Genomic DNA, 15,103 nt, shown 5'->3' with positions numbered 1-15,103 from the left:
TACAGCCTTTTTCTCAATAGAGAGCGTTCTAATCCGAAGTAAACAAGGTAATTATGTACTTTGCTCTTATTATTGCTCGTTTATTTAGTCGCTCTTAGCATGAACACCTATCAACGTCTCCTTCGTGACGTGATACGCAACTATCAACGATGTATCTCACTGATATGATAAAAATAAGGCTTGTCACGTTGTACATCAGTTTCTTTCACATTGGGATCGTTAGAACCACGCTCAAAGAAGGTATAATAATTTCATCGATTTCCGATTCGTGCATGTATCTATTTTGTGATCGTCGGTGGTCTTCCATGAGTCATCAAAACAGCTGACTTCTGCCGATGGCAACATAATTCAAACGATACTTATCTTTAAAATTCTCCAGCTTCTTTATATTCCGTACATTTCCTCTCATTCATCTCGTCAGGCGCTTACAATAATTTTCATGCATAGCAACGATGGTTCTCCAGTCAGAATATAAAATTTTGTTCGCAGTCAATTTCATATCTTATCAGTATACAAAGTATAAGTGCTTCGGACGTACATCGTGGATAGAATTGACCGAGTGTCCTCTAAAACGGAATAATTGTTTTAGAATTGAGCCAAACAAATTGATCCTTTTCCTTTTTTTCTTCTTTTGTTTTTGGAGTAGTTCAAAGAATTAGTTGACAATTAGTTGAATGATTAAATGACGTATAATAAAATTGTAGAATATTGCCGGAGTTGCGAGGAAGAAGGTAAAGCTTACTTTTTACAACATTCTTTATCTGGTCTTGTAATCAAAATTTAAATTACATGTTTTATGTTAATTGGAATTCTGTTAGTCATGTGTTAAAAATTTTATCAAAGTCGATTGACGCAGAAGCGAGCATTAAATTTTCAGCACGTATGTAACTGACATAACTCTTCAAAATGTGTTATTTAAATTTTTATTACAGACTCGAATAAAAAAGTAACCTTTGCTTTTTTTTCCTCCCAATTCCGATCAATTTTCAAAATTCCAATTCAGTGTCTTCAAAATTTTGTTTACACCTCATCTAGTAAACCAGTCCTTTCACCTGGTCGAAAACAAAATCAAGTCGTTTGTTCCAATTTTGAAGAAGTTATTCCATTTTAAAAAGTGTCCGTTTAATTCTGCCCACGACTGCATGTATACGTGCATAGATTCCCGAAGGAGCGAGGCTCAATCGTTCCATAATTTTTAATGAATCACTTAATTCCTCGGTATTCAGATACTAAACATTGGCGGGAATTAGCTGACGGAGAATTGGAGAAGGCTTTATCGTACAAATGGAATGTGAATACAGCGAAGAATGTGATCATTTTCGTGGGCGATGGCATGAGTCCTGATACAATTACCGCTAGTAGAATATTTCGTGCTGGTGAGACCAGCCATTTGTCTTGGGAGACTTTCCCTCATATAGGAATTCTTAAGGTCTACGTCGCACAATCTTCTATAATCGTAGTATAATTCTATAATGTCGAATGTATTCTATACACATACAGAAAAACTCTTTTATGATCGTATGATTATAAAAGATTTTATAATATAGAAGATATCGTTCATATAGAAAATTCTATAGTCGAATAATTATTTGAGCAAATTGTATACTATAGCATATATTCTACGTATAGAAAATTCTTCTGTAATTATAGAAACATAAATAACTAATATTACAAGTAAAATGCGATTAAAATAAAATTGAAATTAAAATATATTGAAATAGACGTACAATACTGACAAGCAAGTACCAGATTCAGCTTCGACAGCAACAGCTCTATTCGGCGGAGTGAAGACAAATTACAACGTAGTCGGCGTGGATGCAAACGTAGCAATGAATAATTGCTCTGCAAGCTTGAATGCTGACTACCACGTGGACTCTATAATCTCGTGGGCGCAGGCGGTTGGCAAAGACACAGGTCAGCGATAACAAATGCCAAAATTGTAAACGATAAGTCGTCATATTAGGTTGTTGTCCAACTTTTCGTTCATATATAAATGCCACTAATATTATTAACGAATATGACGTCACTATGTAAGTCGGTAAACCGCGCTTCTAATGTCGACGGAAGAATATTTTCATTAGTTTTTTAATGATCGGGCATTAACAAAGGATTCTATAATATCAGATTTGGCATTCATAATTTTTATCTTTTTCAAGTAAAACAATTTGCGGAGGGAGAAGATTAAATAATTTTGAGATCGTAGGAATGCGATAAGTCGCTTCTTAATATATCTGAAGATTTTTTTATCCACATGGATGAATATCATAAATCAAAATGTTAAGAATTTTGGATAATATTTATTTCTTTATCGCGAAGATTTTTTCGAATATGTATTGTGTTTTTGGATTGATTCGACCTTTTAATAAAATGATAAAATGACGGAGAATAAGCGATGGATGCAAAATCAAATTTGCAGAAGGTGTACTGTTATGCAGCATATATTCTAATAAGGAGGTTCAACGATTTTAAATTAAGAGTAAACTAATCTAAACTGTGATCTTTTACAGGATTCGTGACAACCACCAGGGTGACTCACGCGACTCCGGCACCCCTGTACGCGCACAGCGCGAACAGAAAATGGGAGTGCGAATCGACAATGCCGAAGACCGCCAAAAAGTGCAAAGACATCGCCAGACAACTCGTGGAGGATCAGCCAGGGAAAAATATCAAGGCAAACTATTATATATCGCGATTGTTCAGTAAAATGTTTCACTTCAATTTAAGAGATTGTTAAGTATATTCTTCGTCGTTCCCTTCAGTACAATTGCTTGAAACGTTCGACAGCGACAAGTGAAGATTACGATAAGAAATGTTAATTAGAAGTGTATTTGGTTTAGGTAATCATGGGAGGAGGTAGACAAATGTTGAAATCCAATGCCACAGGCACTGAATTCGATCCTATAGACAATTGGGCTGGCCAAAGAAACGATGGTAGAGATTTAATAGAGGAATGGAAGCGGGACAAAGCTGCTAGAAATCTTTCCTTCAAGATCGTTCAAAATAACGAAGAATTATTTCGCGTGGATACTGATAAAGTTGATTATTTGTTGGGTATTTTTGCAAATGGCCACATCAGTATGGATTGGAATAGAGAAAAAGGTCCCAAAGGACAGCCAAGTCTCGAAGACATGACCGTGACAGCCTTGAAGATCTTGCAAAAGTCAAAACATGGCTATCTTCTTATGGTCTAGTTCTTATCTTCTTCTTTATATTTATTAGACTGAAAAAAAGTATGTCGTTTTGAATAGATATATTAAATGGTAATTTTTAGGTCGAGGGCGGGCTCATCGATTATGCTCATCATCGTGGTCACGCTGCACAGGCGTTGCTAGAAACTGTTAGGTTCTCAGACGCAATTAATACGACCTTGGGTATGGTTGACACTCAAGACACTCTTATTATTGTGACCAGTGATCATACTCATTCTATGAGTTTTAATGGCTACAGCAATAGGGGCTCGCACATTCTAGGTATTTCTTCTAAATCCTGTTGCGTTTCTTAAACTATTTCCGACTTAATTTTATCTCCTTTATTGTTAAAAGGTCTATTAAATTTGTAGGGAAAACGAAAGAATCGTTGTTTATATTCATGAATCTTTATTTCATTTCTGTGACAAAATATCTTTTAAGATATTACGAATCGTTTTGTTTGTTTAAACTAATTAAACTTTCTTACTGAAGTACACCGTAAAACTTTAATGTTAAATACATTTCAAATGAGATTTTAATATGAATTAATAATTCATTCGTTTTACAGGTATAGCTCAGAAGTCCAAGTACGATGGAATTCCATATACAACGTTGACGTACAGCACAGGGGGACCGAATAACATGGCGTACAAGAATGGTTCTGTCGTCAGGATGGATCCTTCCGAAGAAAATACAACCGCATATACGTACAGTCAACAGGCAACTATCATATCTGACGAAGCTTATCACGGAGGCGGTGATGTCGCTGTCTATGCAATAGGTATAACGCGTCGATGATTTATAAATTACATACAAAAAAAGTAACGCGATAATTATTAAATTAATCCACAAACTTTTGTCATTTAGGACCGTTTGCACATTTGTTTCATAGCGTGCACGAACAAAGTTACGTCGCCCGTGTGATTGCACACGCTGCTTCTATGCAGCCGAAAGCGTATGGGAGCGCTGGAAAGCAATACAATAGTCTGGTTGACATTTCCATGTACATTTGCTTCTTCCTCTTACTTTTACTTCATTGACGATAAAAATAGATTAAACCGCAAATGCGTACAATCTTAAAAGAAAAGAAAAGTACAACGTCTTACGTAACATGTAATGTATATTTAAAAAAAAAAAAAGATCAAAGTTACATGTCTCCTTATCGTACTTAAGTAAGTAGGATAGCGAATGGCCGCGAAAAATACACTTGGATCCACTTGATCACAGATTACCCTAACTCGTTTTAGTGGACACATCAAGTCATTTTGACGAGCGACAGCTAATATAACCTTACGATATAGAATAAATCATTTTTTTCTCGCATTATGTATACATATATAACGTAGTATATTTTAATATATATCTTCTCCTCTTTTATATACAAGTTAAAACGATTTTCAGTCTTCTGCCGTAGAGGATAAGGTGAAACGCGATACATTATCCAGGTAACTCGTAAATTGCATTTCATTTACATGTGTACACAGTGTTCATGTGGCGCCTATAAAATGCTAAGTAATTCTCGGAAGTTGGAATTCGAGAAAACGAAAAGAAGTTAAAAAAAAAGAGAAATAAAAGGAAGAATAAAGATTATGCGTAGATAAAAGCAATACATATGTTGTACGAACTTCTTCAAAAAAAAGACCGCATTCGTAATCTGAAGCACGTGGTTACAAACTGTCTATCCTCTAAAGTTGCAACTACGTTACTTACGCGTACGATTACATGTATCAGTCCGATAATAACGAAATGTAAAAAAAAAAAAAAAAACGTAGAACTTGCGAACCAATCGACTCGAAATTCTAGACTAACTAGAAAGCCATCGATGCAACTAACATACATATGTATATCATAGAAAGAGAGAAAGGAAGACAAAGAAAGAGAAAGAGAGAGTGAGAAAGGCAGAGTATGAGGGAATAAAAAAAGGGTATGAACAAGCATGGACAAACTAGTTTCATGCGATATACAGAAGTAATATGTAAGCTCTATCTGGCATCGCGTCGTTTAAGTAATCAAATGCGACAATGGGGAACTGTAAAAGAGACCAAGACTCTCAATACTCTCTGGTCTATTATCTGATAAACAGTCTGATCGCAGAGTAATGGCTGAGATAGGCAACGACAGCCGGAACATGATCATTCCATTTTGATTTTCACACTTTTACGGCTCTCCTCGGCACTCTCGTGGAAGAGAATCTTGAGCGAGATGCATCCGAGGAACAACAGGGCGGAGATTAGAAAAATGAAACCGGGCGTGTATTTTCCAAAGACCATCGCACTGGCCAGTCCGATCAGTTGGAAAACCAACACCAGAGGGGCGAAGTATACAGCTAGGGTCAAGAACAGGCGGCTATCTTGTTTTCGTTTCTGTAGCCTGGTCATTCGGAATCGTGGCGTCAACTTGCAAAATTCGGCGCTCTTTGCTGGCTCCGCTACTTCAAACTCCTTCGAACGAATATCGTGTAGCAGCGACTGACGGAAACTCCTGCATAAGAAGAAGATCCTCACGGTGATGAGCTGAAGGAACTGGCCAAGGCAATGGTGCACCTTTCGTGCGACTGGATGCGATTTCGAGTTACCGAAGGAGTAGAGCAGATATGGAAAGAGATTTAGATTTTGGCAGCAATGACGAATCTTCTGCATCGAGGCATGGCGAAACAGCATCGGTGGTCCACTGTTACTTCCATCTGTTGAGAATAAAAACAATATATAAGCTCACACAGGCTCTATTAACAAACTAACAATGATATTATCGGAAACGATTACAAAGCGATTAATCTTAAGATTGTTAATTAATATAACTTAACCAGGTTCCCTTACCTTTCAACATATTGGACATACGTCGTACCAGAGTTGGCTTGCCGACAGCGTCTTCCGTCTCTATCATTCCTGACACTTTGGTCATTTCGCTTATCACAATGGTAGAAACAACAACTGTAAATTACTCCAGATATCCTTCCTTCAACTCTCCGATGATTCGATCAGACTGTTATTCGCACTATTTGTTAATTTTCTCTGTAAAATGACAATTACAACATCATTATTTTTCATGGCTCGAGGTGGGCCGAATTTTCGTTAGTATATAAAGCCGGGAATCTCGTGTCGCGAATGAAAACTTTGATGGACTCGAACGCAAGTTCTACCTCTTTTCCTCTAGAACCTCTGCTCGGGACGAGAATCGCGAAGGAACTCTTCGATCCGCACTGAACAGACCTTCGACTTTACCAAGCCGAGTGGCAAAAAGAGACAAGTGCCACGTTTCGATAGCCCTTGCGACCCGAGATTAAAGCTCGAGCTGCTTTTTCAACGAATATCTCGACCAATATCTCCACCAATCAAATCGTGTATTTTAACCCATTAAGGGCCAATACTACGTTAATGTGGTATTACATTTACAACTATTTTTAATCAATTACTGAATTCCGTTTCGCAATGTAGTGGCTATGAAAGGGAGTTGCAAGAATTTGCTGAATACTTTCGCCGTCGCTATTTCTTCCATTTCCAATTAGATTCTATAATTAAAAGAACTGCTGCAATAAAGAGACGCTTCCACTTTCCAGTAGTATGAGTAAACCAAGACAAAACTCAAATAAAAATCAAATGACTTTTTCAAACATGCTACAAGAAACATTGATGATAATAATAAACTCTTGCACTTTCGAATATAAAACCTTTATACCTTTCTTTCTCTTCCAGCATGTACAATTTAGATATTGGATCAAACTGTTCGGTTTTCTATTTCTTAAAAAATCTCAAGTACTCAGAAACTTAAGAGCGCGTTAGCCTATTAGTAGCCAGGCAACATATATATTATGTACTTTATCATAACGTTATAGGTGCTTCAATTTCTTTGATATTCCGTAAAATTGCAGAATCTAGGCGACGAAATAGTAGTGAAACAAATATTCAGTGAATCCTCGGAAACTTCCATTCATCCATAATATTAAGAAAAACAATTCGATAAGAAAAAAGAAAAAAAAATGAACTTTGGCGTTAACTCAACTTCGACCCTTAAGGGGCATTCGGGCGATCCATATTTTTGTTAATATTATTTCGATATTTAAAATTCAAAGATTCCACATTGTACTGGCTATATATATATTGACCATTTAGAGAACCACCTCTTATGTACGATAATGTTGAAAACCTAAATATTGACAATAATATCGATCGTCCGAATGCTCCTTAAATCGGCCAACATCGTACCTTCCAGACGGAATTCCAAGATTCTTATTTGTCGATGGACGCGGGACTAAAGAAATATTACGGAACGATTCACTGTTTTGCAACGACACAAACTTTATGACACACTCGCCGATCGGTTGACTGATCATAATATACCTTTCCTGCATCACTCCCGCGCGCCCCTTATCACAGTAAATTGGCCGCGTTTGTAGGTATATAGAGTCAGTGAACGCGAACCTCAAGGGTACTGCGAACGTGCGTTTCGTCGTGTGCAAATTTCTCAAAGCTGACGCATAAACCCCCTCGATCTGTATAAATGTCCGCGTAGTCGATTTCCCTATCGAACACGGGCTGAACGAATCGATACGTCGATGACAATCGTCACTGTGAGATTATGGTAATTGAAACTCGAGGAACGCGATGTATTATACATCAGTAAGTGACACTACGAAGCTTCTCGATAATTTTCTTTCCCATGAATACATACCATACATGAGGTTGATTAGCGCGACAAAGTAAACAAGAGGGATAAAAAACTCGTTGACTAGCCCTTGACGATGTACGCTATGGTTACCTAGATAATTGTATCTAGAGAGGAAACGATGCGTGATTGTGATCGACCATGAGACCAATTGACCGCGCTTGAATTATCGAACGATGGGGAATAATGAATTAAACGAATGTTCTCCTGGAAAATTCTGCGACTTTATTAACTCACCTCGGGGAACGCTGGTGATATTTACACGAACGTTGTGGTAGTAGAACCTGGTGAAGCGTTATTGGTGTCCATATAACCCACTCACAATTTTCTTCCAGCGGTTTCTTCGTTCTTTCCTCGTCGAAGGTCTAACTATATTTCTTGTAAAGATTAAAAACGAGCGGATATTCACGGAATATGCCCATCCTTCGTTGCCTCAGCGACTATATTCCTCGAAAGATCAATAGAGTCGCATACTTCCTCCGTCGAGAGTTAGAGAACAACTAAATCCGGTCGGAGCACGACTCACCACTTCGTTCGAACGCGACAAAACACAAACAACGACTATGCTCACGGAACTCACGGGTGGAGCGGGGCGCATCGTTGAAGTCAGCACGAGCAGCGACCTCACGTTTCCTTCGAGCAACCGTAGCGCGGCCTAACAGCTGATTGGTCGTTCACTTCAGCTCTGAAAGTGACCCAACCAATTGGGTGGCATCTTAAAAGAATCTACGGCGGAGCATCTGCGGAGTAACAAAAGAGCTGTTTAAACAGAAACGCGAGATCAGTCACGTAGTTACATCACGAGGCTTGCATGTGATCTTTCGAAATGTTCTGGCCCTTTGGACAACCTCGATAGAACGCCACTAATAACTTTCGTTGCTGTGTCAAGGTGAAGGATTGGGAACAAATTTACTGATGCGTCCGATTGTTGTATTGACATACTATACAAGTATGATTCCCTCGTTAGTTGCTTCAAAAGGAGAAGCCGGTGTTGGCTCGCCGCTAGACGCCGAGCAAATTCATATTTTCATGAACACGAATAAAAAGATGGATCGATGACAGATATTATAGAGAATACTTTTCCTAATATTTACCTAATACTTTGTATATTTCGCACATTATGTAAATTCTGCATAAATTCATTTAAGTTTCACATAAATGCATAAGTATTTACGGTCTGCTTATCGTCATACAGTAGCTACAGAAAGTATTTGTACATACTCTCTCATTTTTCAATTAAATGTTCCTTAAATAAGTCCTACATTTCATTTTCACAGTATCAATTTCATACGGAGGTGCTATTAAATGACAATACTTGAACCTAATTAATCCCTTAACCTATAACTACGGACATAGCCCTTAGTACGATGATCGGGCCAAACGTAAATATTACGGGCATAGATCGTAGTACATTGATCGGGCCAAACGTAAATATCACGGGCATAGCCCGCAGTAGATGATCGGACCAAACGCAAATTCTCGAACGTAAATCGTAGGTTAAGGGTTAATTGGTATATATAAATGACGTAGTAAATACAGTGGTGTACAAATACCTTTTGTGGTCATTGTACGTGTGCATATACAACGACTGTAAATAAATGTGCGAAAACGAAAACAATTTCCAAAATGAATCACACACACAATACAGGCGTTGATGCTTTTCATGTCACAACAGCTTCTTGTTTGGGACCTCCAGCGAGAGGGTCCTGCCGCATTTAGCTCGTTCTATTAGAGGTTAGTAAAGTTTACTTGGGCCTTCTTAGAAGAGTATTTAAGGAAAGGCGAAGCTTAAAGGATATTGATTTATTACGGTTTAAGTATAGTAAAGATTTATTTAGTGATGAAATTATTGTTTCGCTGGTAGGAAAATTTATGGATTATCTCGAATAAAGCTTAACTATTCCACGGAGTCGTAAACGCGATTCGAATATAATAACGGCATGTGACCGTGACAAAAACGAGACGGCCTAGCACTTGTCCTCGTGAGTGAAAGCCATGGGTCGCCCTGTGGCTTACAAAATTCGTAATTATAATAGTGTATCAGTGTACAAAGTCCACCACAAGTGTGTTTATTAAAGTATTGGAATTGAACGTGGCATACGGCGTTGACTCGTATCAACGTCATTTGCTATCCAAATGTATTACCGTTATTTATATTGCCTCCAATTTCTTTTCTCATTAAAAAACTCCGTCGTTAGGAAAAAAACAGGAAATCCATCGAGTTTCTTCGATTTCTTTCCTGAGGAAGCTTAATACTTGAACTACATTTCTCAAGGAAGCTTCTCGAGTAAGCCTCTCAAGTATAATGCATACTTCTAAAGTACAACTTTCTTCGCGACTCGCGAAACTAATAAATGTTCCAACTACTATGTAGAAACATAGACTCGACGAAGCGGAGTCAGTTACCTCTTTACTCTATTTCCTATCTTCTACATTCTATGTTTCTATCTTATTCCACTTGCTTTCCTATCGCAATATCGTTTATTATAGTATCAACGGGTCGATATTATTTGTTACACAGTAGGGAATTACAATTGATGAAAACTTAACTGAAAAACGTAAACAATTATCATTAACATAGAGTAAAGTTAGGCTTATAATACGATTGAACAAACTCAGCATTAAATATCATATAAATTTATATCATAACGTAAAGTTAAGCCTGTGTTATAAATTAAATAACGACAGGGATAATAAATCGTCTGAATGACGAAAGGAAGTCATTAAAAAGGTCGAGCACATCAGAAAAACGGTTTGCAGATAGACAAATCCGATTAAAACAGTTATTTTGATCGTACAAAGTTCGGTGTGTTTCCAACTTGAAAAGAGTATGGCTTCTAAGGCAATGTGCGAAGACATGAAAGTCAAGCATGTGCAGGATATCTCGAGAAGCAATCAGCTGATTGATTACAGTGTATATAAACAAGAGATCGGCTAAGGTAGAACGCTGTTGGAGCGGCTATCAAACCCAAGTGAGCAATAATAGGATCGTAATTATGGCAATAGGCTGACATGGGCGAAACGGTATAACACGACGCAAGTGTAAGAAATTTGCTCTGCACACTTTCAATTGTTGCGATACGATTTTTAATATAGAGAGATCATATTACATAACCATACTCTAACATAGATCGAGCCAAACATTTATAAAATAATAAAAGAGTGGTAACATTAGAGAATACCTGAACTATACTGAAAGAAGCTTCTCAAGTAAAAAAATGTTTCAAGTAAATGTGCGCACTTTTATCCATAAATAAAAAAGCTAATGGATTTGCCACTGATTCAATCATCGAGTATATTAGCAAGTCATTATTTTGCCAATCGTCAGTTATCAAAGACACGGCTTTTATCGAAGAGGTATGCTAGCTCTTGACTATGAAAAATTGTGTCGTTGACGCCGATAAACGCTAACATTACGTAACAATTCATTGATCTCTGGCTTAGCGGCAGTGTAAAGCGAGGTAGAAGAGACGGAAAAATCACATGGGCGGTTATTACAGGAGCGTAGACAGCGAAACATCCGCTCGCGATGCGTATCCAGTTTTCACGCTCTATTCGCGTGATTATAGTAGGAAAGTGGAGGCGGAATACTTCGTACATAGTGAGGTTGTAAAAAATCGGTTAGTAGACCGATATATAGAGTGGCCATAAAAATTATATATAATACTCTTATCTTCCAGTTAAACGATTTTCTTTGTCAGCTTCTATATACTTCAATTTTATAGTATTAAATTTTTTAATTATGTAAAAATTTCAAATGGTATGAAATTTAATATACTTGGATCTAATTAATTAGTATGTAAGTGCTGCAATAAATACAATGGTATATTAATACTTTTAATAAATATTTTTTCATAAATATTTAGTGGAAAAGATATAATAAGGTTATAAATTAATTAGACGGTAGACGCGCTTAACGTTGTACGAATCTGGTAAAAAGATTTTGGATGTTGATCTTGAACGAGGTTCCTAACTCCTTAATGTTCCTATATGTCTTAAATTATTGTTTCAGCCCTATTTTAACATCAATACCTGAATAATCTTATTACCTGATCGTGCCTCTTTCACCTAATAGTTTGGAATATTTTAATTATTTATAGTTTGGGATATAAGTACGTACCTAGAGCATCATTATAGACTGTTCGATGTCAGCTTAAAAGCAGTTCTTCCTCTGCAGTATATTTAAAAAAGAACTCTCTTCTTGAGAAAAGGCATAACTATAACTCGTTTATCATTTTTATTCTGTAAATACCGATTATATAACACATCATTGGACTCTTGACGATGATAGCAATTGAGAAACTAAAATCGTACAACATTTCAGACTATTTACTGTATTACTCATATTGAATAATTCTCACAATATAAAATTAAATGTATCAGAATCTTTTATGAAATTATACAAAAATCATTAGAAAAACAGGGCAAATTATTTACTTAACCCATTTACATGAAAACATATATACATATAATTTTCTCTAGGTTGTACATAAAAATTACAATCTTTGAATTTGGCTTTTTTGAGGGAATGGCAATTGGCTTATTAGGTATACAACGTAATATTTTACGATCTCGCTACGTATATTTCTTCCATCTCGATACACGGGTGTACTCGAGTAGGATACTTGAAAGAAATCCTACGGAAGTCCGCTAATTTTCTAATTTCCTATCGAGTAATCGCATTTATGTATGGACATTGGCCCATGTAACGAAGAGAGGTTCCGGCGAAACTTGGACTCCATTTATCTACGCTTTTTTCTAGCGTATCTTCTTATCAAGAAACGTGGGTGAGCGAAAAATTAGACGCCAATAACCCCAGTCAACGATTCTCGAAACTAGTGGGCGATTCGACGATAGATAATCTTTCGTTAAATTGTGGTCGTTCTGACTTGCATTCTTAATACTTCATTCGTTTGTTATTCAAGCGCATCGGATATTTAATATACAGCGATCAAACGATGTATATATAAGAATCATAAAGAACCTTGATGATGACTTGGTTGATTCTCACGAAATAAATTCTCTACGCGCATATAGCCGTGATGCAAAGAGGTCTTTGGAACTTTGCTATTGGCTATGTAAATATGTACCTATTACTGTAAGCGATTGTGAAATTTGCTATTTATGCAAAACAGCAATGAACTAGGCAAATAAGTATATTAAAATTCTAATTTTAGTTCTCATTGATTATATATTTTGTAGTTTTATTTTGTCATGCAAGTTATCTACTTGAAAAAGGCGAAGGATATTCGACTCGGTATTATAAATTATTTCAGTTTAAATTATGGAATTCTCTATTTAGATATCGATTAGGCAATGATGAGCAAGAAGTTCTGATGAGCCTCACGAATTTTGCAATCGATGAAGAAATCGTCATTCAAATGAAATAAAGTAATTTGCAATATGTTACTCACTATTAATCATTAGCTAAAAATAGTAGCAATTTATTCACGAAATTTTGCATATAACTTTCGGATTACGGTGATTAAAAAGACATTCCCTGAAATTTTGTAAACAGTAAAAAATGAAAGTGATCTTTAATATTCGTTTTATTACGAAGGATTACTTAAAACAGATCAATTTTTATATTCTTTTTGAGTGATGGATATAATGAAGTCGTAAATTAAAAAAAGATAAATTTTAGATTGCAAAGGCTATTTCTGAATTGATATTTATAATTTGTACTTGTAATCTTCTATGAAGATCATATTATATCAACTCCTTATCAATTTCTACTTTAAGTATAGCTAATAATACTACTACGGTTAATTGATAAAAATGTTCTTGCAATTACAAAATAAATTTACAGCTCTGATTGAGTCAATACTTTACGTTCTTGTCGAAACTCGAGCACCTTATCTCGGTAATTCAAATTCTTGTTTCGACGATCAAAACACATGTTCTTTCAAATCTGATTAAATTTACAATCTCGCTATATCCTTTAGTATGTATTTAGTATATACCAAGCGTATATACATGCATGTATATCTCGAATGGCCGGAAAATTCTCGAGAATTCTGAATCGATAAATGTCAAGAACTTTAGTTCATTATTAAAAATTATTAGTAAAAAATACCAAATTTTGCCAGTGAAATTTTGCAAATAATTCTCAGACAACGTCTTCTATCTTATAATAACATTACATAGCAATATAATGATCAAATATGATCCTTCTTTTCAATTTTCTAAACGATACGTACGAAGGAGCCAGCATTTGAATTTAGTATATTAGGTTAACTGTAATTGAAAGGTAACAATCATGCGGCTGATTCATATCTAGTTCGTATCTAGTCAACGCCAACGACGAGGCTTTTCCAGAAATTTCGTAATCAGTAGCAATTAAAGAGTGGTCACATAAAAGCATAGTAAGTTAGAATATTCGATTCGTCGCTCAAAATCAATTAAACAGCAGTGATATTGTCGTCCTTTTTCTATACATATTCCTATACCTAATCAACGCCGAGGGCAAAAAGTTCAGCCCCAAAAATTTTGTAATTAATTTAGATGTCAATGAATGGACAGTCGCAGCATCCAAGAGCAAAGATCACCGAGAAAGTTTCATAGATTTGGGTCGCGTAGCGCTAGACAAAATAAATACAAATGTAGATTATGTAATTGCACAAGAGACGCTGTCTGCCTTATTTCGGTCTTTTCAATGGAGTGGTATGTATGTACATTCCACGAGGTAAACACATTGATCAGATAACGAGCAGTGACACTTATAAACAGTATTGTTTCCATCGTATTACCTCGACAACATCCGAAATAAACCGATTACACATACGAATTAAAGAATGCCGACCGGATATTAGTCATCCCCGTAGAAGCTAATATATGCAGTATTTGCTCTTGGTTTCTTTGGATTATTGCAATGTATTACTTTACGTATTTCTTTGTTTTTCTTCTTTTGTTAAATACACAAATAACTGAGACAATAGAAGAAAGCACTTGGACTTACAGGACTGTTGTTACTTTTTTTTTATTGGTTTCTTTTTCTTTTTTTTTTATTGTTTTCTTTTTCTTTTTTTTTTCTTTGCGGCGATGGAAGCAACAAGAGTAGAAACATCGAATGGAATTTGTGGAATTTTTATGAATGCTCTATCGAAATTTCAATTCTGTGTATAATATTAATAGTTTTGAAAGATAATTCGTTAGATAGAGAATAAATTAAGACAAAAGAGGGAAGAGGATATCCATTCAATTTTGAGCGCAAAATTTCATTTTGTTTCTCTTTCCAAATATTGAAAATGGAG

The 15,103-nt window shown here is 36.0% G+C and overlaps 2 protein-coding genes across 4 annotated transcripts; one reads left to right on the top strand and one right to left on the bottom strand.

Annotated features, from left to right (window-relative positions):
- Positions 1 to 70: 70 nt before the first annotated feature.
- On the top strand, positions 71 to 4,797 carry LOC100642263 (alkaline phosphatase). Its single transcript, XM_003400531.4, has 8 exons — positions 71 to 240; positions 1,227 to 1,429; positions 1,722 to 1,914; positions 2,508 to 2,671; positions 2,838 to 3,185; positions 3,272 to 3,470; positions 3,757 to 3,969; positions 4,056 to 4,797. Exons 1-8 carry the CDS (start codon positions 150 to 152, stop codon positions 4,226 to 4,228), a joined length of 1,584 nt encoding a protein of 527 aa, XP_003400579.2. The 5' UTR covers positions 71 to 149; the 3' UTR covers positions 4,229 to 4,797.
- A 326-nt stretch (positions 4,798 to 5,123) lies between these two features.
- Positions 5,124 to 8,457, bottom strand: LOC100642818. Of its 3 annotated transcripts, none has more exons than XM_003400536.4 (3): positions 8,088 to 8,457; positions 6,005 to 6,199; positions 5,124 to 5,871 (listed from the first exon to the last, which is right to left on the bottom strand). In XM_003400536.4, the coding sequence occupies exons 2-3, from the start codon at positions 6,087 to 6,089 to the stop codon at positions 5,321 to 5,323; spliced, it is 636 nt and encodes a 211-aa protein (XP_003400584.1). In that variant the 5' UTR covers positions 6,090 to 6,199; positions 8,088 to 8,457; the 3' UTR covers positions 5,124 to 5,320. The 3 variants fall into 3 exon arrangements, with proteins under 3 accessions (XP_003400584.1, XP_003400585.1, XP_020722157.1); XM_003400537.4 differs by lacking the exon at positions 8,088 to 8,457 and adding an exon at positions 7,391 to 7,542; XM_020866498.2 differs by lacking the exon at positions 8,088 to 8,457 and adding an exon at positions 6,328 to 6,849.
- Positions 8,458 to 15,103: the final 6,646 nt, after the last annotated feature.

The sequence above is a fragment of the Bombus terrestris genome, chromosome 14, assembly GCF_910591885.1.
Source record: "Bombus terrestris chromosome 14, iyBomTerr1.2, whole genome shotgun sequence".
Lineage (NCBI taxonomy): Eukaryota > Metazoa > Arthropoda > Insecta > Hymenoptera > Apidae > Bombus > Bombus terrestris.
The sequence above is the reverse complement of the archived record's forward strand: the minus strand, read 5'-3'. Positions and strand labels throughout refer to the sequence as shown.